The 23718-nt window shown below is 32.3% G+C and overlaps 1 protein-coding gene and 1 pseudogene across 3 annotated transcripts in view; one reads left to right on the top strand and one right to left on the bottom strand.

Annotated features, from left to right (window-relative positions):
• LOC143247771 (medium-chain acyl-CoA ligase ACSF2, mitochondrial-like) overlaps nucleotides 1-23718 on the bottom strand; it is a 68045-nt gene that overhangs the window by 3424 nt on the left and 40903 nt on the right. For both annotated transcript variants that reach the window (XM_076496225.1, XM_076496226.1), the window contains 12 exons: nucleotides 16996-17179; nucleotides 13690-13818; nucleotides 13354-13407; nucleotides 12025-12143; nucleotides 11472-11519; nucleotides 11111-11228; nucleotides 10680-10775; nucleotides 7501-7649; nucleotides 5021-5112; nucleotides 3134-3210; nucleotides 1288-1395; nucleotides 747-895 (listed from right to left, as the gene is read on the bottom strand). In XM_076496225.1, coding sequence (XP_076352340.1) covers nucleotides 747-895; nucleotides 1288-1395; nucleotides 3134-3210; nucleotides 5021-5112; nucleotides 7501-7649; nucleotides 10680-10775; nucleotides 11111-11228; nucleotides 11472-11519; nucleotides 12025-12143; nucleotides 13354-13407; nucleotides 13690-13818; nucleotides 16996-17179 — 1323 coding nt within the window. The remainder of the gene's footprint in view (nucleotides 1-746; nucleotides 896-1287; nucleotides 1396-3133; nucleotides 3211-5020; nucleotides 5113-7500; nucleotides 7650-10679; nucleotides 10776-11110; nucleotides 11229-11471; nucleotides 11520-12024; nucleotides 12144-13353; nucleotides 13408-13689; nucleotides 13819-16995; nucleotides 17180-23718) is intronic.
• LOC143247892 (putative acyl-CoA synthetase YngI pseudogene) overlaps nucleotides 21528-23718 on the top strand; it is a 2944-nt pseudogene continuing 753 nt past the window's right edge. The window contains exons 1-4 of the transcript XR_013026738.1: nucleotides 21528-21794; nucleotides 21998-22146; nucleotides 22666-22807; nucleotides 23457-23567. The product of XR_013026738.1 is annotated as a putative acyl-CoA synthetase YngI pseudogene (transcript). The remainder of the gene's footprint in view (nucleotides 21795-21997; nucleotides 22147-22665; nucleotides 22808-23456; nucleotides 23568-23718) is intronic.

Here is a 23718-nt window from a genome sequence, read left to right as displayed (position 1 = left end):
CAAGTACTACAATGAAAGAAGAGTACACAGTCAGTTCAGTGTACTTACTGAGTTAAATAGTGAGTGCTATTGTGTCTATTTGTATGCAGTTCAACTACTCAATCAATGTATCTGTTGAAAGTACGCTTATAAGTAAAGTGGGTGTATTATCAGATACAGAGTTTCTGTTGAGCGTTGTTTGTGAAGCTATACCTATCAGTCAACAAATAAATAAATAAATTGGTTAAATGGACTGGACAGTACGTTTCATGTTGAGAACCCACTCAACAACAGGACATCTATCCAGATATACAAAACTATGTCGTCAGTGTCAGTGACAATTCCGAGCCAGTAATAGTAGTAGTGTCTGATCAACAGCAATAACAGTCCCTAGTCAGTAATAGTAGTAGTGTCTGGTCAACAGCAATAACAGTCCCTAGTCAGTAATAGTAGTAGTGTCTGGTAAGTAACAGCAGCAGTTCCCAGCCAGTAATAACAGTAGTTTGTGGTCAGTAACAGTTCCTATCCAGTAATAACAGTACAATCTCGTCAATAACAATTCCCAGTCAGTAATAACAGTATTGTCTGGTCAGTGACAACAAGTTCCTAACCAGTATTAACAGTATTGTCTGGTCAGTAACAACAACAGTTCCTAACCAGTATGAACAGTACAGTAATAATAGTTACAGACAGAACAGGTTACAAGAAGAAAGTTGAAGGATCAGAGTGGACATGAAGTGGACAAATCCAAGTTGTTTATGTCTTACCCAGTGTGATACCAACGTGCATCATCCAAGACTTGACCAGTTTGTTCTTTGTCACCCCAGTATCCCAAGAACGTTATATGGCCACGTGTACACAGTTCTCCTTCTTTGTTGACCGGAACTATTCGTCCATCATTGTCCACTATTTTAACCTGAGGACGAATGTACAGATTGTAAAATACAACAGGTACATATCATGAACATGTGAACTACAGTTTTTATTTATTTATATTTGATTGTACAGATGACACTAAACATGTTTAGTTTATTGTACACCTTGATGAGATCAAAGTATACAATCCACTGACAAGGATCTCATCATGTACATATCATGAACATGTGAACTACAGTTTGTATGTATTGATATTTGATTGTACAGATGACACTAAACATGTTTAGTTTATGGTACACCTTGATGAGATCAAAGTATACAATCCACTGACAAGGATCTCAGCATGTTTAGTTCATGATACACCTATGACGTGATTATGGAACATAATAAATTAACAAAACCTTAGCGTGTTTAGTAATATTGTACAGTTACCTCAACATGATCAAGTGGTGTTCCAACTGTGTGGTATTTCTTGTCCAGTCTCTCTCCTGGACGTGTTGAACAGGTCCCTGGACTATTTTCTGTTGTTCCATATGCATTCTGTGGATAAGAAAAGATGTGTGATTCCTCTGAATATGTTTTCCTAGAAATCGTTCAAATTCAAAGGAAAAGTGCTCCTAGTATTGATACCACACGTAGACCAGTTACAAATATTATTTCATATAGTTTTATGATTATTACAATCTTGTTTCCCTCTTTCAGTATTATTTCATATAGTTTCATGATTACCGTAACTTTGTTTTACTCTTTCAGTACTATTTTATATAGTTTCATGGTTACCGTAACTTTGTTTTAATCTTCCAGTATTATTTTATATAGTTTCATGGTTACCATAACTATGTTTCACTCTTCCAGTATTATTTTATATAGTTTCATGATTACCGTAACTTTGTTTTAATCTTCCAGTATTATTTTATATAGTTTCATGGTTACCATAACTATGTTTCACTCTTCCAGTATTATTTTATATAGTTTCATGGTTACCGTAACTTTGTTTTACTCTTCCAGTATTATTTTATATAGTTTCATGGTTACCGTAGCTTTGTTTTACTCTTCCAGTATTATTTTATATAGTTTCATGGTTACCGTAACTTTGTTTTACTCTTTCAGTATTATTTTATATAGTTTCATGGTTATCGTAACTTTGTTTTACTCTTCCAGTATTATTTTATATAGTTTCATGGTTACCGTAGCTTTGTTTTACTCTTCCAGTATTATTTTATATAGTTTCATGGTTACCATAACTATGTTTCACTCTTCCAGTATTATTTTATATAGTTTCATGGTTACCGTAACTTTGTTTTACTCTTCCAGTATTATTTTATATAGTTTCATGGTTACCGTAACTTTGTTTTACTCTTCCAGTATTATTTTATATAGTTTCATGGTTATCGTAACTTTGTTTTACTCTTCCAGTATTATTTTATATAGTTTCATGGTTACCGTAGCTTTGTTTTACTCTTCCAGTATTATTTTATATAGTTTCATGGTTACCATAACTATGTTTCACTCTTCCAGTATTATTTTATATAGTTTCATGGTTACCGTAACTTTGTTTTACTCTTCCAGTATTATTTTATATAGTTTCATGGTTACCGTAACTTTGTTTTACTCTTCCAGTATTATTTTATATAGTTTCATGGTTACCATAACTATGTTTTACTCTTCCAGTATTATTTTATATAGTTTCATGGTTACCATAACTATGTTTTACTCTTCCAGTATTATTTTATATAGTTTCATGGTTACCATAACTATGTTTTACTCTTCCAGTATTATTTTATATAGTTTCATGGTTACCATAACTATGTTTTACTCTTCCAGTATTATTTTATATAGTTTCATGGTTACCGTAACTATGTTTTACTCTTCCAGTATTATTTTATATAGTTTCATGGTTACCGTAACTTTGTTTTACTCTTCCAGTATTATTTTATATAGTTTCATGGTTACCATAACTATGTTTTACTCTTCCAGTATTATTTTATATAGTTTCATGGTTACCATAACTATGTTTTACTCTTCCAGCATTATTTTATATAGTTTCATGGTTACCATAACTATGTTTTACTCTTCCAGTATTATTTTATATAGTTTCATGGTTACCGTAACTTTGTTTTACTCCTCATCAAGTAGTTACATGGAGATACAACAGACAGTAATGTTATATTTACAGATTCTAAGTAGAAATAGATCAGTTCTTTTATAAAAAAAAATTCCATCACTAATCAAAGTGATAAAAATTTCGTCGTGAAGATAGAAAGTTTTTAAAACTTACAAGTACATTTGTTATACCCAACTTCTGTTCTATTCCTTTCCACAGCTCTACCGGACATGGAGACGCTCCAATAAGTGCTGAAAGTAACACAGTTGTCACAAGTGAGTAAAACTCTGTATGTACTTACAACTAATGTTATCATAGAGTGTAAGTGTTAAATGTATTGATGAACATTAGAACTTTGAACGTTGACCTAAACAATAAAGCTTTACTTGAAGAATGAAAGAACAGTGGTTGTTTAGATGACTCAAATCGTTAAATGTAAGAACTTTAAACAAATGTATTAGAATAATATTCTCATGAAGAAACTGATTTTAAATTTACAAATGAATTTCTATTAATGGTAAAAGTACTAGATATATCTGTTAACGTCTCTACAAAACATTGAAAAGGCACCTGACCACTAACCATCAATACTAAGTGATAAACTGTTGCTTAGTGACACATCCACAACTTAAAATGAAGGTTAATGGATAAACACGAACCCTGCTTGTCAGTTCCGAAATTAAAAGCTACACCCTAGTGCCAACTTGCATATACACTGCTGGCAAAAATCTTAAGGCCAATGAACATAAAGAAAAAATACGAATTTTGCGTTGCTGGACTCAACCACTTACTTGAGTAGAACTTTGAAAGATGAAAAAAAAAATTAGCATTTAATAGGGAAAATTTGTACACTGAAATTAGAATTGTTGAGCTGCAAAAGCAAAGTCTTTCTCAACTTGCTGTCGCTGGTGAGATTGGGCGTAGTAAAACTACTGTTGCAAATTTCTTAAAAGACCCTGGGAAATACGGAACGAGAATTTCAAGTGATCGGCCCAAGAAAATTTCGCTGGCGTTGAACAGGAGCATTCAAATGGTTATTCCGGAAAGACACCAGCCGATCGTCGAACCAGATTGAGGCCCTTACGGACACAGAATGCAGCTCATGAACAATAAGACGGCATCTACGAGAGAAAGGCTTTAAAAACCGTAAACGTCTTCAAAGGCGACACCTCCTTCCACACCACGAAACAGCTCGGTTAGACTTTGCTGAGAAGCACCAAACATGGGACGTAGAAAAGAGGACGAAGGTTTTGTTCTCTTATAAGAAAAAATTTAACCTGGATGGTCCAGATGACTTCCAACGTTACTGGCCCGATAAGGATATCCCACAGGAGACATTTTCTACACGACACAGTGGAGGAAGTTCTATCATGATCTGAGATACTTTGTCCTTCCATGGAACAATGGAGCTTCAGGTTATACAGGGGCGTCAAACAACAGCTGGCTACATTGACATATTTGAGAGAGCATTCTTATTGACTGAAGACCCTCGCTTGTGTGGAAATGACTGGATCTTTCAGCAAGACAACGCTGCAATCCACAATGCCCGCACGACAAAGGACTTTTTCATGGCGAATAACGTAATTCTTTTGGACCACCCAGCGTGTTTGCCCGAACTGAACCCCATTGAAAATGTTTGGGAGTGAATGGCAAGGGAAGTCTATAGAAATGAACATCAATTCCAAACAGTTCATGATCTTCGTGAAGCCATCTTCACCACTTTGAATAACATTCCAGCCAGCCTTCTGGAAACGCTTATATCGAGCATGCCAGTTTGCAGTTATTCGCAATGACGACCGTGCAACACGCTACTGAGATTTCTTGTTGGGCATTTCCTAACCTGTTTAGGACTTCTTTTTGGTAGGGTCTTAAACTTTTAACCAGCTAGTATTAAGGCTAATTTCATAGTGTTGACATGATCCCTATTAAATGCTAAAAAAACTTTTTATTTTTATTTCCCTTTTCTTATTTTCATTTTATGAAGATGGTTCTTTATGTTCATTGGCCTTAAGACTTTGGCCGGCAGTGTATAACAAACAAAATTACTAATTATTCACTTACCCCCTTGAAGACTGGTTAGGTCAAACTTATGAACATCCGGGTGATTAATAATGTCAATAAACATGGTGGGCGTTCCCATTACAAGAGTGCATCTAAAAATATGATGAGAACTTCTGTTAAAAAGTGTTTTAATGATGAAATATAACAAAACAGGAATTACTGAAACGTATATTGGTGTTCTCATGTTAACGTCTAGCCAGAAGGAAGAAATGATTGATAAAGAATTGGTGTTGTCATGTTGACGTCTAGCCAGAAGGCAGAAATAACTGATAATAATAAGTGTTGTCATGTTGACGTCTAGCCAGAAGGCAGAAATGATTGATAAAGAATTGGTGTTGTCATGTTGATGTCTAACCAAAAGACAGAAATGACTAATAAAAGTTTCCTTTGTCAAAATGAGAGTTGAAACTCTGTAATAAAAAGAGAAAATGTTGTGGTAAAGATGGAGAATAAAGATTGTCTGGATAAAGAACAACAGATGCTATAATGTGATAAAGATGGAAAATAAAGATTGTCTGGATAAAGAACAACAGTTGCTATAATGTAATAAAGATGGAAAATAAAGATTGTCTGGATAAAGAACAACAGTTGCTATAATGTAATAAAGATGGAGATTAAAGATTGTGTAGATATAGAACAACAGTTGGTATAATGTCAGAAAGATTAAGAAATCACGTACCATAGAAACGTATAAAGAAATAACGAACATTAAGAAATCACGTACCATAGAAACGTATAAAGAAATAACGAACAATAAAGAATCACGTACCGTAGAAACGTATAAAGAAATAACGAACATTAAGAAATCACGTACCATAGAAACGTATAAAGAAATAACGAACATTGAAGAATCACGTACCATAGAAACGTATAAAGAAATAACGAACATTAAGGAATCACGTACCATAGAAACGTATAAAGAAATAACGAACATTAAGAAATCACGTTCCATAGAAACGTATAAAGAAATAACGAACATTAAGAAATCACGTACCATAGAAACGTATAAAGAAGTACGAACATTGCAGAATCACGTACCATAGGAACGTATACAGAAATAACGAACAATAAAGAATCATGTATCATAGAAACGTATAAAGAAATAACGAACAATAAAGAATCACGTACCATAGAAACGTATAAAGAAATAACGAACATTAAGAAATCACGTACCGTAGAAACGTATAAAGAAATAACGAACATTAAGAAATCACGTACCATAGAAACGTATAAAGAAATAACGAACATTAAGAAATCACGTACCATAGAAACGTATAAAGAAATAACGAACAATAAAGAATCACGTACCGTAGAAACGTATAAAGAAATAACGAACATTAAAGATTCATGTATCATAGAAACGTATAAAGAAATAACGAACATTGAAGAATCACGTACCATAGAAACGTATAAAGAAATAACGAACATTAAGGAATCACGTACCATAGAAACGTATAAAGAAATAACGAACATTAAGGAATCACGTACCATAGAAACGTATAAAGAAATAACGAACATTAAGAAATCACGTTCCATAGAAACGTATAAAGAAATAACGAACATTAAGAAATCACGTACCATAGAAACGTATAAAGAAATAACGAACATTGCAGAATCACGTACCATAGGAACGTATAAAGAAATAACGAACAATAAGGAATCACGTTCCATAGAAACGTATAAAGAAATAACGAGCATTAAAAAAATCACGTACCATAGAAACGTATAAAGAAATAACGAACATTAAGGAATCACGTATCATAGAAACGTATAAAGAAATAACGAACATTAAGGAATCGTTTATCACAGAAATATATTAACTAATAAAGAATATTGAGGGATTGCTTATCATGAAAATCTATGAACTCGTAAAGAACATAAAGGAGTGATAATGACCGTGATATACATTTGAGTGTTGTTTACTTCTTAGAGTCACACGGTCTTTAGTTAAATAACAAACTTTATCGTACACGTTGTACATGGTTATATTTAATAAAGAAGATAGATTTTTGGAGTTTATGGTAATTTCTTCATAATTATGTTAACAAAAAAATCTTATATTTATAGGAAAACGCCCTCTCACATGTTTGTTTGTTTTAAAGAAAAACAACATTGGATTATCTGTTCTGTTCTTGCGGAGGATTATATCCCATATTTTACAGTTTTGAGTTCTTGGATTTATCTCTATCTCACCTGAAGACTGCTATACCCGATATTTAACTTAAATTGTGTCTAAGTGATTGAGAACGTTTGTATTTTTTACAAGTCGAGCTGATCTAGTAGGGAGAGAAAATTATTTTTTATAAGCTAGGGCGTTTTTGGTATTTCCATGTGGGGTGTCCTGGTCTAAAAAATGAATTGTTGGAGAAAGGGTATTTTTTGTTCAATATGTTAAAGATATCATGATATCACTATTTATGGAAGTCAGTTGATTGTTAACAGTTCCTTGGAGATGAAAAATTAAAGTAAATACACTTTACCGTTCTTTTTCCATAGCTTTCAATGTCTCCAGAGAGTCAAAAAAAGCCGAAGGAAACACAGCTAATTTGTGCTTAATAATTGTTGAGATAACACCGCCAACACAACCGAAAGCGTGAAACAAAGGTACAGGAATACAATCCACCTCATTCTGAAATGAACCAAAACCAAATACATCCGTTACTGTTAAATAAATTCCAAATACTAAGGTTCATAGCTCAGTATCAGTCTAATATATTAGTGTACTAAAAACGGTGAGGTCCACATAGAACTTTTAATTATATGCGTGTTGAAGTGTACTTGATGGGTCTTTTTAACGTAACGATCAATCACACAATTTGTTGGAAAAGAGTAACCGAAGAGTTGGCGGTGAGTGGTAATGACCAGATGCCTTACTTTCAGGCTTCCAACGCTAAATTAGGAAGACAAGTGCAGATAGTCCTCGTGTAGCTTTGTGCTAAATTCAATCATTTTTTTTTTTACTTTATTAATACTCAGTGAAGTTTAAAACATATCTATATATAAAACAATATTCTGTTTGTTTAGAATTAAACACAAAGCTACAGAATGAGCTATTCGTATTCTCTTTTCTACGGGTATCGAAATCCTGTTAGGAGTGGTATAATTTCGAAGACATACCACTCCTGGTATAACAGAATGGTTGGGAAGGTGTAGTTTACAACAATACTTACCACTTCTGGTACAACAAGATGGTTCTGAAGGTGCAGTTTACAACAATACTAACAACTGCTGGTATAACATAATGGTTGTGTAGGTGTAGTTTATAACAATACTTATCACTATTGGTATATCAGGATGGTTGTCAAGGTGTAGTTTACAACAATACTAACAACTGCTGGTATAACAGTATGGTTGTGAAGGTGTAGTTTACAACAATATTAATAATTGCTGGTATAACAGGATGGTTGTGAAGATGTAGTTTACAACAATATTAATAATTGCTGGTATAACAGGATGGTTGTGAAGATGTAGTTTACAACAATATTAATAATTGCTGGTATAACAGGATGGTTGTGAAGGTGCAGTTTACAACAATATCAATAATTGCTGGTACAACAGGATGGTTGTGAAGGTGTAGTTTACAACAATATTAATAATTGCTGGTATAACATAATGGTTGTGAAGGTGTAGTTTATAACAATACTTATCACTATTGGTATATCAGGATGGTTGTCAAGGTGTAGTTTACAACAATACTTATCACTATTGGTATATCAGGATGGTTGTCAAGGTGTAGTTTACAACAATACTTGCCATTCCTGGTATAACAGGATGGTTGTGAAGGTGCAGTTTACAACAATATTAATAATTGCTGGTATAACAGGATGGTTGTGAAGATGTAGTTTACAAGAATATTAATAATTGCTGGTATAACAGGATGGTTGTGAAGGTGTAGTTTACAACAATATTAATAATTGCTGGTATAACAGGATGGTTGTGAAGATGTAGTTTACAACAATATTAATAATTGCTGGTATAACAGGATGGTTGTGAAGGTGCAGTTTACAACAATATCAATAATTGCTGGTACAACAGGATGGTTGTGAAGGTGTAGTTTACAACAATATTAATAATTGCTGGTATAACATAATGCTTGTGAAGGTGTAGTTTATAACAATACTTATCACTATTGGTATATCAGGATGGTTGTCAAGGTGTAGTTTACAACAATACTAACAACTGCTGGTATAACAGTATGGTTGTGAATTTGTAGTTTACAACAATATTAATAATTGCTGGTATAACAGGATGGTTGTGAAGGTGTAGTTTACAACAATATTAATAATTGCTGGTATAACAGGATGGTTGTGAAGGTGTAGTTTACAACAATATCAATAATAGCTGGTACAACAGGATGGTTGTGAAGGTGTAGTTTACAACAATATTAATAATTGCTGGTATAACATAATGGTTGTGAAGGTGTAGTTTATAACAATACTTATCACTATTGGTATATCAGGATGGTTGTCAAGGTGTAGTTTACAACAATACTAACAACTGCTGGTATAACAGTATGGTTGTGAAGGTGTAGTTTATAACAATACTTATCACTATTGGTATATCAGGATGGTTGTCAAGGTGTAGTTTACAACAATACTTGCCATTCCTGGTATAACAGGATGGTTGTGAAGGTGCAGTTTACAACAATATTAATAATTGCTGGTATAACAGGATGGTTGTGAAGGTGCAGTTTACAACAATATTAATAATTGCTGGTATAACAGGATGGTTGTGAAGGTGCAGTTTACAACAATATTAATAATTGCTGGTATAACAGGATGGTTGTGAAGATGTAGTTTACAAGAATATTAATAATTGCTGGTATAACAGGATGGTTGTGAAGATGTAGTTTACAACAATATTAATAATTGCTGGTATAACAGGATGGTTGTGAAGGTGTAGTTTACAACAATATTAATAATTGCTGGTATAACAGTATGGTTGTGAATTTGTAGTTTACAACAATACTTGCCATTCCTGGTATAACAGGATGGTTGTGAAGGTGCAGTTTACAACAATATTAATAATTGCTGGTATAACAGGATGGTTGTGAAGGTGTAGTTTACAACAATATTAATAATTGCTGGTATAACAGGATGGTTGTGAAGGTGTAGTTTACAACAATATTAATAATTGCTGGTATAACAGGATGGTTGTGAAGGTGTAGTTTACAACAATATTAATAATTGCTGGTATAACAGTATGGTTGTGAATTTGTAGTTTACAACAATACTTGCCATTCCTGGTATAACAGGATGGTTGTGAAGGTGCAGTTTACAACAATATTAATAATTGCTGGTATAACAGGATGGTTGTGAAGGTGCAGTTTACAACAATATTAATAATTGCTGGTATAACAGGATGGTTGTGAAGGTGTAGTTTACAACAATATTAATAATTGCTGGTATAACAGGATGGTTGTGAAGATGTAGTTTACAACAATATTAATAATTGCTGGTATAACAGGATGGTTGTGAAGGTGTAGTTTACAACAATATTAATAATTGCTAGTATAACAGGATGGTTATGAAGGTGAAGTTTACAACAATATTAATAATTGCTGGTATAACAGGATGGTTGTGAAGATGTAGTTTACAACAATATTAATAATTGCTGGTATAACAGGATGGTTGTCGAGGTTTAGTTCACAACAACTTACCACTCCTGGTATTGTAACCCGGTTTGTAAAAACTACTGCATTGTTGATGAGGTTAAAGTGAGATAGTGATGCTGCCTTGGGTTTACCGGTGGTTCCCTGAAAAGAAAACATTTATGTCAGTTTAAGGAAATAGAAAATATTCAGAACTGAGATTATTATTTGAACGTCTTTCTTACAATAGTCCGATATGATATATTTAATATACATATATTTTCTATTGTTAAGGAATATACTACTAAACACTGTTTTTTTCAATTGGAATGTCATTACGACATATTTTCATATAGAAGTCATTATTCTTTGATATAAATTTTACAATCTTTTGTATAGATGTCACTATCTTTTGGTATAAATGTCGCTATTTTTTAATGAGAGGTCACTATCTTTTGATATAAATGTCACTATCTTTTATGGCCATCAATAACTCCTACCGATGTAAATTGAATGTTAACTGGATCGTCAAACTGAATCTTGGAGTCCAGCTCCTTCACTTCTCGCAATTTCTCGTTTCCTGCGGCACGTAGAATATCGTCAAACTTGTAAACTCCGCTGGATTAATAATAAATTTAATACTTAGTAATGGAATACTATTTGTGTCAACTGTATTATTAAGATAAATACAAATACGGTAATAAATACATATGGTTTTGTTATCTATTTTATTTACCGTTATTTATATCTTTATTATAATCATTCAGTTTTTTCTCTCAAAGTAAATATTTTCACATCCTGACAGAAGTATAGAATATCCTACAATCAGTTAAGATGTGTTCAACTTGTTTGGTTACTTACGGAAAGTCCTTCTTTGTCAACATGACAACTGTGTGTAAATCTGGACATCTGAAGCAGAATAAACAGTGAATATTATATCATGGTTATTATGTTAGTAAATATAAAATATATTACTAACTTCATATAATATGTAAGTCCAGGATATACCAATAATCAGTATTTAAAAAATATCTACAAAATAAATAAGACAATGTTTGTATGACAGGGATGTGTTCAAACAATATAAAATGTTTATAACAATATTTATAACACGTGATGTGGGATATTAGTTACTTTTAATCTAACCTGGTTTCAACATTCTGATATGTGGTATTTTACCTTACGTGTTACATTTAATCTGGCCTGCTTTAACATTATATTCCGTATTATACTATTATTTACCTATTAATTTTCATATGATCTGATTTAACATTATAATCTATATTGTAATTAACATTACCTACTACTTTAATCTGTCCTGGTGTAAATTATATAATCTATATTGTAGTTTATCTTTCCTACTACTTTAATCTGACCTGGTGTAGATTATAATCTATTTTGTTCTTTACCTTACCTGCTACTTTTAATCTGGCCTGGTTTGGATGATATAATCTCTGGTACAACAGAACACAACTGTTGGAAGTAATCTTGTTTTCTGAAAGATTCTCCTGCAATCAGTGCTTTACAAGAGGTCTAGAAAGGTAGAACAGTTTGTTCATCTCTTCAAGTGTTTCGATTTTATACATAAAACGTACTTTAATTTAGTAAAATGTTGTAAAGAACGTAGAAAGTTAATATATAGTATTTTATTAGTAAACAAAGTGTATATGTATAAACACACAAATATATCCTGAGTTTTCTTTAAATCAACCATATGAATCGTGATATACACACAAAAAAGAGTTCATGATGATCTGTTCACATATACTTTTGTTTTAATCAAATAAAAACTGGATATATATATCTACTGTTTCTAGTATGTGCTTCATATGACACTTTAAGATTGTAATACAAAGTTTCCCATTTTTGGTATCGTGAATTCTGGTGTGTGGTCAAATGAAGTGAATAGTATTCTGACTTTATTATTTAATTAAAATATTGTTATTTCTCTTTACGATATTAAACAAGGCGAATCAAAATTTGTCGATACCAAACATATTTTTGTAAAGTTATTTTATAGGTGATTCCAGCGAGTACACGGAAGAAAGTAAAAGATGTGGCTAAGTTGAGCCAAAGTAGCTGAGGGAGTGCACGCAAGTGTTGGAGAGAAATCACAAACATTTTTCACTAAAGGGAAGTTAGACGTTAATTATACACCTGTAGTGAAATAATAAAGATATGAGAGAGACCAATGTGAAAGGAGATCAATAAGTAACAAAGCTAATTAAGGCTTCAGAAAGACTGATGATATGATTTACCATAAAATACGACCTTTTCAGTTTCTTACCTATTGGTCGTCCTATTTGCCAAAAAATGGCCGTTATGACCACCTTGACCTCCAGATGACATCATAGGCTACGGTTATATAGCCACATTTTAAAACTATACACTCCAAACTTGGGATAATCATATAAATTTCTGCAGAAGTAACATGGGCTTATATATAAAGAACTGTCGAATCACTAGCTTGTTTGGAAAATGTGGTCTTTAGTTAGAATCTGAATTGATAAAAACTTTTCTGAATAATTTTAAATATATCCAGAAATAATTGAAAATAACTTTCACAAGCTTATATTATACACTGTCATATTCTGTGACCTTAAATATTACATATCATCTTTTATAGATATTTTAACACGTTGTTCACATTTCACTTTATTTCTTTTGTTTTACTTAAAATTCTTATCAACCATAATTGTAACAACTACTTTAGTTTTATACCAAACAAAGTATAGTAGTTTACCTTGTTTAAGCAGTATTTTAGTTCAGAAGGCATGAAGGCAGGGTTGATATTGACCTGGAACAGAAAACATAACACACAAAAGTTATGTTACAAAATTTAATCAGTAGTGAGATAACGAATGTTGATGTTAATATTAAAGCACACAACATACAAAAGTAAGTTTATGTTAACAAATCCATGAGTATATGTTTAACATTTATTAGTACACGTTACAGAAGAATCTCTTATCTACTCTGTATTTCAGATGTAAAATTTAAATTCATATATCTCCTGTTTATGAAGATAGAGATGTTTCAAAATATGACTTTATTTAAAGATAATATCAAATATCCTTACTAGTACCAGTCCAGCTTTAGCTGCAGCCAGCTGAGTTAGAACCCACTCATAACAGTTGGTGCTCCATATTGCCAAACGTTCTCCAGGTCTCAGTCCAAGCTCTAAGAAACTTGCTGCTAACTGATCAGTCTGTGGTACAAACAATTGAACTTAAGAATTTACAGATGTATAGAATTTTATTTAAAGTACAGTAAAATTAACATTACATGAACCACTATATCTAACGACAAATGATTCAGTACATCTGTAAGTACACTAGATCTAACAGTACGTGAACCAGTACATCTGTAAGTACAGTATATCTAACAATACGTGAACCAGTACATCTATAGCTACAGAATATAGAACAACACATGAACCGGTAGATCTATATCTATAATGTATCTAACAACACGTGATCTCGTATATTTATAGCGACAATATATCTATAAACACGTGGACCAGTACATCGATAGCAACAGGATATGTAACAAGAACCGAACTAGTAAAGACACATGTACAGTGTATCTAACATCATATAAACCAGTACATCTTTAGCTAAAGTCAAAGAACGCGTCAATCTGTAAAGACAGATGTACAGTGTATCTAACATCACATGAACCAATAATTTATAGCTACACTATAACTAACAACACGTGAACCAGTACATATATACCTACAGTATATCTCACAATACAAGAACCAATAAAGACACACGTACAGTATATCCAAGAGCACGTGAACCACAATATTTATAGTTACAGCATATCTAACAACAAGTGATCCAGTAGAGATACAGGTACAGTATATCTAATAAAACGTGAACTAGTAAAACAGTAGCTACAGTACATCTAACAACACGTGAACCAGTAAAGATGCAAATACACTATATCTAACAACATATGAACCAAAGCATCTATAACTACAGTATATCTTACAATATGTCGACCAGTAAAGATACACGTTCAGTGTACCTAACAATACTGGAACTAGTAAACAAGCAAGTACAGGATATCTAACAGCATATGAACCAGTATATCTGTAGCTAATGTATATCTAACAAAACGTGAACCAGTAAAGATACAAGTACAGTGTATCTTAGAGAACATGTGAACTAGTACATCTATAACTAGAGGATATCTAATAACACATGAACCAGGTAAAATACAGAAACTGTATATCATACAACATATCAAGGAGTACATATATAGCTACAGTATATCCCACAACACATAAAACACTGAAGAATCAGGTATATCTAACATCACGTGAACCAGTCTATTTATAGTGACAGTATTTCTAACAGCAGTTGAACCAGTAAAGATATAAGTACAGTATGTATTTAACAATCCGTGACTCAGTACATCTATGACTCCTACAGTATATCTAACAGCAGGTGAAGCAGAAAAGATAATTGTACAGTATAAGTAACAAAACGAGAATCAGTAGAACTATAAGTACAACATATCGAACCAGAAATGAACCAGTATATCTATAGCTACAGAATATCTAACACCAACAGTACAAGTGAAAATACAAGTACAGTAGGCGTAACAATATGTCAACCAGTAAAGATACTGGTACAATATATCTAACAACACATGATCAGGTAAATGTGTAGCTAAAATATATCTAATAACACATGAACCAGTAAAGATACAGGTACAGTGTATCTTACAACACGAGAACCAGTAAAGTTACAATTAAAGTATATCTAACAACATATGAGCCAGTAAAGATGCAAGTACAATATATCGAATAGCACATGAACGAGTAAAGATATATTTACAGCATATCTAACAACACATGAACAAGAAAAGATACAGGTACAGTATATATAACAACATATGAAGCAGTAATTTGTAGCTACAGTATATTTAACAATACGTGAACCAATAAAGATACAAGTTCAATATATCTAAAAAAACGTGAATCGCGAAAGATACAGGCCCAGTCTTCCTAACAACACTTGAACCTCAATATTTATAGCTACAGTATACCTAACAACACGTGAACCAGTTCATCTATAGCTATAGTTACAGTATATCTAACAACACGTGAACCAGTACATCTATAGCTACAGAATATACAAAAACACATGAACCGGCAGATCTATACCTACAATATATCTAACAACATGTGATCCAGTATATTTATAGCGACAATATATCTAAGAACACGTAAACCAGTACATCGATTTCTACAGGATATGTAACAACAACCGAATCAGTAAAGATGCAAGTACAATATATCTTACAGCACATGAACCAGTAAAAATTCAGATACGGTATATCTAAAAGAATATCAAAGGGTACAACTGTAGCTACAGTATATCTTACACGTGAACAAGTAAAAATAGAAGTACAGTATATATAACAGAACGTGAACCAGAAAATTATAACCACAGTATATCTCACAAAAAGTGAAACAGAAGAGATACAAGTACTTTATATCTAGGAACACAAGAACCAGTAAAGATGTAGGTACAGTATATCTAACAACACAAGAACCAGTAAAGATGTAGGTACAGTATATCTAACAACACAAGAACCAGTAAAGATGTAAGTACAGTATATCTAACAACACAAAAACCAGTAAAGAGCGTAGGTACAGTATATCTAACAACACAAGAACCAGTAAAGATGTAGGTACAGTATATCTAACAACACAAGAACCAGTAAAGATGTAGGTACAGTATATCTAACAACATATGAACCAGTAACGATACATGTACATTATATATAACAACATGTGAACCATTAAGGATAGAGGTACAGTTCGTCTAACAACATATAAACCAGTACGTCTCTAACTATAGTATATATAACAACACACGAACATGTACATCTATAAGTACAGTATATCTAACAAAACATGTACCGATAAAGATACAGATACAGCGTATCTAAGAACACGTTAACCAGTACATTTTTCGCAACAGTATATTTAACTAGACATGAACCATCAAAGATACATGTACAGTTCATAGATTAGGGTTTAAACAGTATGGTAATATATCCAACACATTTAGAAATTAGTGAGTAAGATGACAGGTTTATTGTGCTTTTTTAATGCATCACCAACACATTTAGATGTGATGGAGTAAGGCCTAGAATAGTCTGTAAATTAATTACTAACACGTTTAGAAGTGATCTGACATGATGTTAGTCTTATAATATTCTGTAAATAAAGTAACAAAACATTTAGTATAATAGAGTTAGATGTTAGGCTTATAATATTATGTAAATACATTAACAATCCATTTAATAAGATAGAGTTGAATGTTAGACTCATGATATTCTATAAATGCTTCACCAAGTTTCATACTTCTTCATTAGTCTCCAAAAAGGTGCGACGGACATCCTGATGACAGAAAACAAAAGCTAATTGGTCACCAACATCGTAAGATACTTTATTTAAAGCTTGACCAATAGTGGATCCGATAAGAACGCTATCTCCGTGACCACAGTTATAGCTAATCTTAAACTTTTCTGGATTAGTTGCTAGGAGTCTGGAAACAATCAAGATATTTACGTTTTTAATACGGACATGATAGTAAATTATTGTTACCTATATAACACAACGCACTAATAACCTTTATCTATTGATTAATGACGTCCATGTACACTGTGAAATATAATTAAAACCTATAAACATAATATTACATCTAAATATTGATATCCATGTTATACAACGCTTGTTATAAGACATTAAAACAATAGTAAAAGAAGCGATACATGAGAATTCTACACTTGGAATAATGTTATCCATATTCATATTTGTACAACTCAACATGCTATAAAAGTGTTTATATTTGTATAAATATCAACATACTGGAAATATTGTTATCTGTATAACTAAATATTAAGTAAAAGTAAAGTGTTGGTAACTTCATAACACATACATACAATAAAAGTGTCAACATCTATATAAGCCTGACACACACTAGAAACGTTAATACGTATATAATCATGTCTACAAAGCAGATCATCTGTGTACTTTCCTGCACAGTGGAGTCCTTATAGCTCCAGAAAACGAAGAAATGACAGTTTTAGTGATACATTGTGACGTAAACATTTTAAACTGTGAGATAATGACAAACGAAAGTTTTGGTTATTTTAAAATCCAGTTTCTGGTCTGTTTTATGACGTAACCAGCCGTAATCCTACTGGATGTTGTTCTATTCGTTTGTCTCTCTTATTTCTGATCTACAACATAGTTCACTATAATTTATATTTTTATCAGTACACAGTACGGTGTTTTAAAGCAGGTACAAAATAGTTTTCACCAGTTAAATTCAGGGATAATATTAACTTGTATAGCTTTTCCTTAAATACACATGAACAGCATGATACTTATACTGCAGTACATTATATCATAATACACATACACAGTATGATATTAATACTCCACTACATTATATCATAATACACATACATAGAATGTTAGTTATAATACAGTACATTATATCATAATATATATTCATAGAATGGTAGACATACATCATAATATTATATCATAATACATTTACTTTATACGGTACTCATACCACAGTAAATTATATAACAATACTTAGTATGATAGTTAAACTCCAGTGAATTATATAATAATATACATACACAGTACGATAGTTATACTCTAGCACATCATATCGTAATACACTATATGGTAGTTATACCTCAGTAAAATAGAACAGTTTATGGTCATATACTCATCTAGTAATTCCTCAATTTCACAGAATAGTTTAATAATTCATTCATACAGTAAATACTCACACATGAGTTTATAATTAAAATTTTGGTGAAGAATGTAAGTTTTGGATTGTGTCTTCACAACAACTTATTGGTCTCAGAGATGATTGGTGTTCGAAAACTAAAGATTGAAAACTGATGTTAATGTTGATCAACTCACACTGGTTAATTGACTGTATGACTGTTCTAAAAACAGCGTCCACCCACCACCACCACAAACACTTTGAACCAACAAAAGAATTCAGATTACCTTTATAACACGTTCAAAACTGAAACTGTGAACCATCCTCTCTTAACCATATCAGACCTCGGTACGTGTACACACTGATCACTCGTTGAGGCTCAGAGTGAATGTTTTTAATAACTTTTATCTGTATATTAATTATATGTATGTTCAGTATAAGTGGTACGTAATACATGAAAACCTGATATTACATCTAAATACTGGTATCCATATGAATAAAACCTTTCTTATAAATCTTTAAAAGATAACAAAACATACAATGGAATTCTTCATATTTATAAATTAACAGATACACTCGGAGTTACAAATAATATATATATTACCAGCACACAATCAAATGTTAATATATATAAACACAAGACATACTGGAACTCTTAGTATCTGTATAAATATAAAACACATTCAAAATACAAATACAATATAACAAAATATAAAATAAAAGTGTCAATATCTGTATAAACACAATAGACACTGGAAGTGTTGTTGTCTATGTAACACAACGTACTATAAAAGTGTCAATATCTGTATAAGCACAACACACACACTAGAAACGTTAATTCGTATGTAAACTGTTCACGTTCACACAACACATTATCTGTGTACGTACCTGTACAGTGGAGTCCTTATAGCTCCAGAAAACGAAGAAATGATAGTTTTAGTGATAGATCGTAACGTAAACATTTTGAGCTGTGAGATAATGACAAACACAACACCAAGGTTCTAGTTACTTTATCTTATGACATAAGCTGCCGTAATCTCATTGGATGTTGTTCTCTTCTACAAACTGATCATATCTTGTATATTAATTCGTCTCTCTTATCTGTCTTCAACTAAAATAAGCTACGAAACACGTAATTTAATCTAACCAATACAATTCAGTACAAACACGTCCCACAGTGTTTTGTTATTGATAAATAAGTTCATCTCAAGGATGATACTGAATTATAGATAAGTTGTTCTGGTTCTCAAGTGTACATGTACGGAATGATAGTTGTACTAAACATACATTATATCAGTGTACGGAATAATAGTTGTACTACGTACATATTATATCAGCGTAGAGAATGATAGTTGTACTACACACATATTATATCAGTGTACGGAATGATAGTTGTACTACATACATATTATATCACTGTTCGGAATGATAGTTGTACTACATACACATTATATCAGTGCAGGGTATTATAGTTGTACTACACATACATTATATCATTTTATCCATTCTATTTAAAAAGTACACAGAACGGTTCCCTGGAACAAAGCCAGACTGGACAAACTGTTTTTTATAACTGAATCCCGAATTTTATTTTTTTCACATCGGAGGACATGAGTGTATATTGTCGATAGATATACTTAAAGTAAGCTCTGATGTCAAGGTTAGGGAACCTAAATATATTTGTTTATGTTCTTTAGTTACATATGATGTTCTCTTCCTTTTAGTTCTGTCCAACTTTGTGTGTTTAAATTTATCAAAATTAAATATATCTGATAGAGCTGATGAGAAACAGTGAACTAGTTTGAGATTAAATCCTACGTATTAGTAAATAGACATATATATGTCCATTAGACGTCGGATATTTGTTAATATAACATCAAAGATTAACTTTCACCTCATCTTACTAACATGCTTAAGAACTACTTATTTTATGGACATACACATTAAAAAACATCAGTTAGCTAAATGTTTTGTAATGTGTTAATACATGAGGGGTTAAGTGTTATAAATTAAATACCTGAGGGTAATGGTGTCCAGGAACTAGAATCAGAGGGTGTGTTGCTAGGATGTCTCAACATGTCATCATTGTATAAGATAACATTAAAACATTTTGGTAGTTTTTGGACATTATTTTTTAACATTTTTAGTTATATTGGTTCCCAATATCTTTAGGTGTTTCAAAGTATTATTCTGTTTGTACATAACCTGAATGTTATTTCTCTTGATGAACGTTTTACCTGGATATCTATTTATGCAAGTACTACCTCTATCTTTCCCAGTTGCCAATTTATGTGTGGTTGCTTTGTAATAATATATTACAGATGTTACATGCTAAAAAGAGTGTATAAAAGTAAGCTTGATAAAACAACAACTGTTGACATTTAGAACTTCATGTGAAAATTATTTTTTAAAAATTAAACTCAGTGTTTGCCGAAAGTACGTCTCTTTCTTGGATATAAAGTAACACAATAACTCACTCCACATCCTTTACTGATTTAGCATTGTGAAGTAGTCTATCCAATGGGGGAGGTCCCCACACTTCCTTTAACAAACTACATAGGTATTTAGTCTTCTTGTCACACACCTGGTGGTTCTAGTTATATTTTAGTGGTAACAAACAAAGTTACTAAAAGGTCACCTTCCCCTTCTGTGTTGTAGTGGTTAAGTAACATTACAGCTAATTGATGTCGAAGTATCAAGTGTAGATAACTCCTTATCAGTGTCATACAAGGATTATCACCATGAGCCACATCCTGGGATTATTGCAAACCAGTAAAATCTCTGTCGTTATTTTATTTGCTAAAATTGTTTGTTAAAATAATTTTATTATTTTACACTTTTAGGTATTTTTTGATTTCTTACTTTGAAGTTAATAATTAAATTTCTATTCTAAACATCAGTCATAAAGAATAAATTTAACGAAATTCAACAAACATTCTTTGTAGAGATATCAGACAAGTTCAAACACTGATCATCTTTCCAGAGTTTCATGAGTTCCATATAATTTAAAGAAAGTATTTATTCAGTAAAATATATTAATTAATTGTATCTGTCACTCGGAGAGGTAAACTGATTAAACTCATTGTATTTTAAGAATCTTCTGAGAATCTTTGCACAAACTTGTTCTGATATAAACACCGAGCAGTTGTAGCACCTGGTTTTTGAGTAAAGGAAAATTAGGTCTACGTTTAGTGTTACCTTGTAACTAATATATATATGGTATCAGTAATCAGTGATGTAGAATTTCAACCATTTCTTGGAAAACTTCGTCATAGGAATCACCACTATCCTTTCTTCCCCATAGAATGTATACGGAACAACAGAAAATAGTCCGGCAAGTTGTTCCACACGTCCAGGAGAAAGACCGGAAAAGAAATACTACACAATTGGAACACCACTTGACCATGTTGAGGTAAGTGAAGGATATCAGAGCACATGCTATAGTTGTAATGAATAAATTAGGCACTATCATGTGAGATGTACTATAAATTATATAAAGTAAGGTTGTAGTTAGTGTATTATGAACATTAACCATGTAAGGTGTACCATAGTGAGAGTTCACATGTTCGTGGTAAAGGTGTGTTGTAATTTTACAATTTTTAAATTTGTTCTCAGGTTAAAATAGTGGACAATGATGGACAAATAGTTCCGGTCAACAAAGAAGGAGAACTGTGTACACGTGATCGTTTATCGTTCTTGGGATACTGGGGTGACAAGGAACTAACTGGTCAAGTCTTTGATGATGCACGTTAGTATCACACTGGGTAAGATATAAATAACTAGGATTTGTCCACTTCACGTCCACTTTGATACTTCAACTTTATTCTTCTAACTGTTATTGCCGGCTAGGAACTGTTACTGGTTTTTGGATTTTTTTCTAAAAGAGAACATCTTGTCCTTGTCCGGAAGTTTGCTAGCCAAGCTTCACAAATACATTTCAACATAAATTTCAGGTCTAATAGTTTGTACAAATAACTCACTTATAAACATATATGAATAACGTTAGTGTTAGTCAATCGCTATAAGACAAATATATCGAGTAATTGAAATGTCGACAAATAAACACCATAACAATCATTATCTAACTTACTGAGTGACACTGAACTAACTCTGTACTAATGATAGAATGATGACTTGCAATCCAATATCTAAATTATAAAATTTAAAATGTAACTTACAACGTTATTAATAATTCTACGTTTAAAATATGTGTGTCAAATATATCATCATGACAGATGAAGGTGTTAATTGTTTCTATATATTAATAATACAATATGACACAGAGATATTGCTGTGATGGATGAAGATGGCTACATCAGTATTGTTGGTACATTTAAAGACATGATCAACAGAGGAGGAAAATGCATCTATCCTCAGGAAGTGGAAGAGTTCCTCCTCAGTCATCCAGATGTCGCTGAAGCTCAGGTGAGATTTCTCAGAAATACTTGTACTCTTCAAATTTTAGATTCCGGCATGACTAGACGGTTGAAGTTATCGACTCGTAATCCGCGATTCGAATCGCTGTCACACCAAACATTTTGCCTCTTTCAGGAGTGAGGACGTTATAATGTGACGGTTATCAGACACTTTCTTGGTAAAAGAGTAGCCAAAGAGTTGGCGGTGATTGGTGATGACTAGCTGCCTTCCCTCTAGTATTACAATTTTTAGATATGACGGCCTTAAACATTTCATGTATTTGAAGCATTAAAACTGGTAAGCCTAATAATAATAGTAAAAAGTAATGTTAACAATAATTTGTATTATACATTCATAACTAAGTGACTATGTACTGTTATTTTCACGTAGTCAGTGCCCTGGAGATTTTCTATAACATCTGATATTATTATCATTGATATTGTATTTTGTGATATTGATACCGTCCTTTGTGTCGTTTTCGCTATTGATAAGTGTAACGTGAATGTTGAATTGTGGAAAACGTTTAAGAGTTGCAGTAACGTTACTGTTAAATTTGTTACTTATAGGCCTAGATTCAATGTACCATGTACCATGCTGTTAAACGTTGTACGTAGATACGACAGTATACATAATATTTATATTGATATTTTCATTTAAGGTCGTTGGAGTTCTAGACCAGCAAATGGAAGAAGAAGCCTGTGTTTGGGTGAAACTAAAAGGTGGATCAACGGTAACAGAAACGGAACTTTGTGAATATTGCAAGGGAAAAGTAAGTATTGTGTTGATATAACACCAGTTGAATTCGGATTTTTAACCACTTTAGTTGAGTTTATGTTAATATGTCATCAGTTAGGTAAAGTGCTAATATAACACCAGCTGAACACGGTGTTTATATGACATCAAGTGAGAACGTCGTTAAC

The sequence above is a fragment of the Tachypleus tridentatus genome, chromosome 3 (assembly GCF_004210375.1).
Source record: "Tachypleus tridentatus isolate NWPU-2018 chromosome 3, ASM421037v1, whole genome shotgun sequence".
In the NCBI taxonomy this organism is placed as follows: domain Eukaryota; kingdom Metazoa; phylum Arthropoda; class Merostomata; order Xiphosura; family Limulidae; genus Tachypleus; species Tachypleus tridentatus.
The sequence above is the reverse complement of the archived record's forward strand: the minus strand, read 5'-3'. Positions and strand labels throughout refer to the sequence as shown.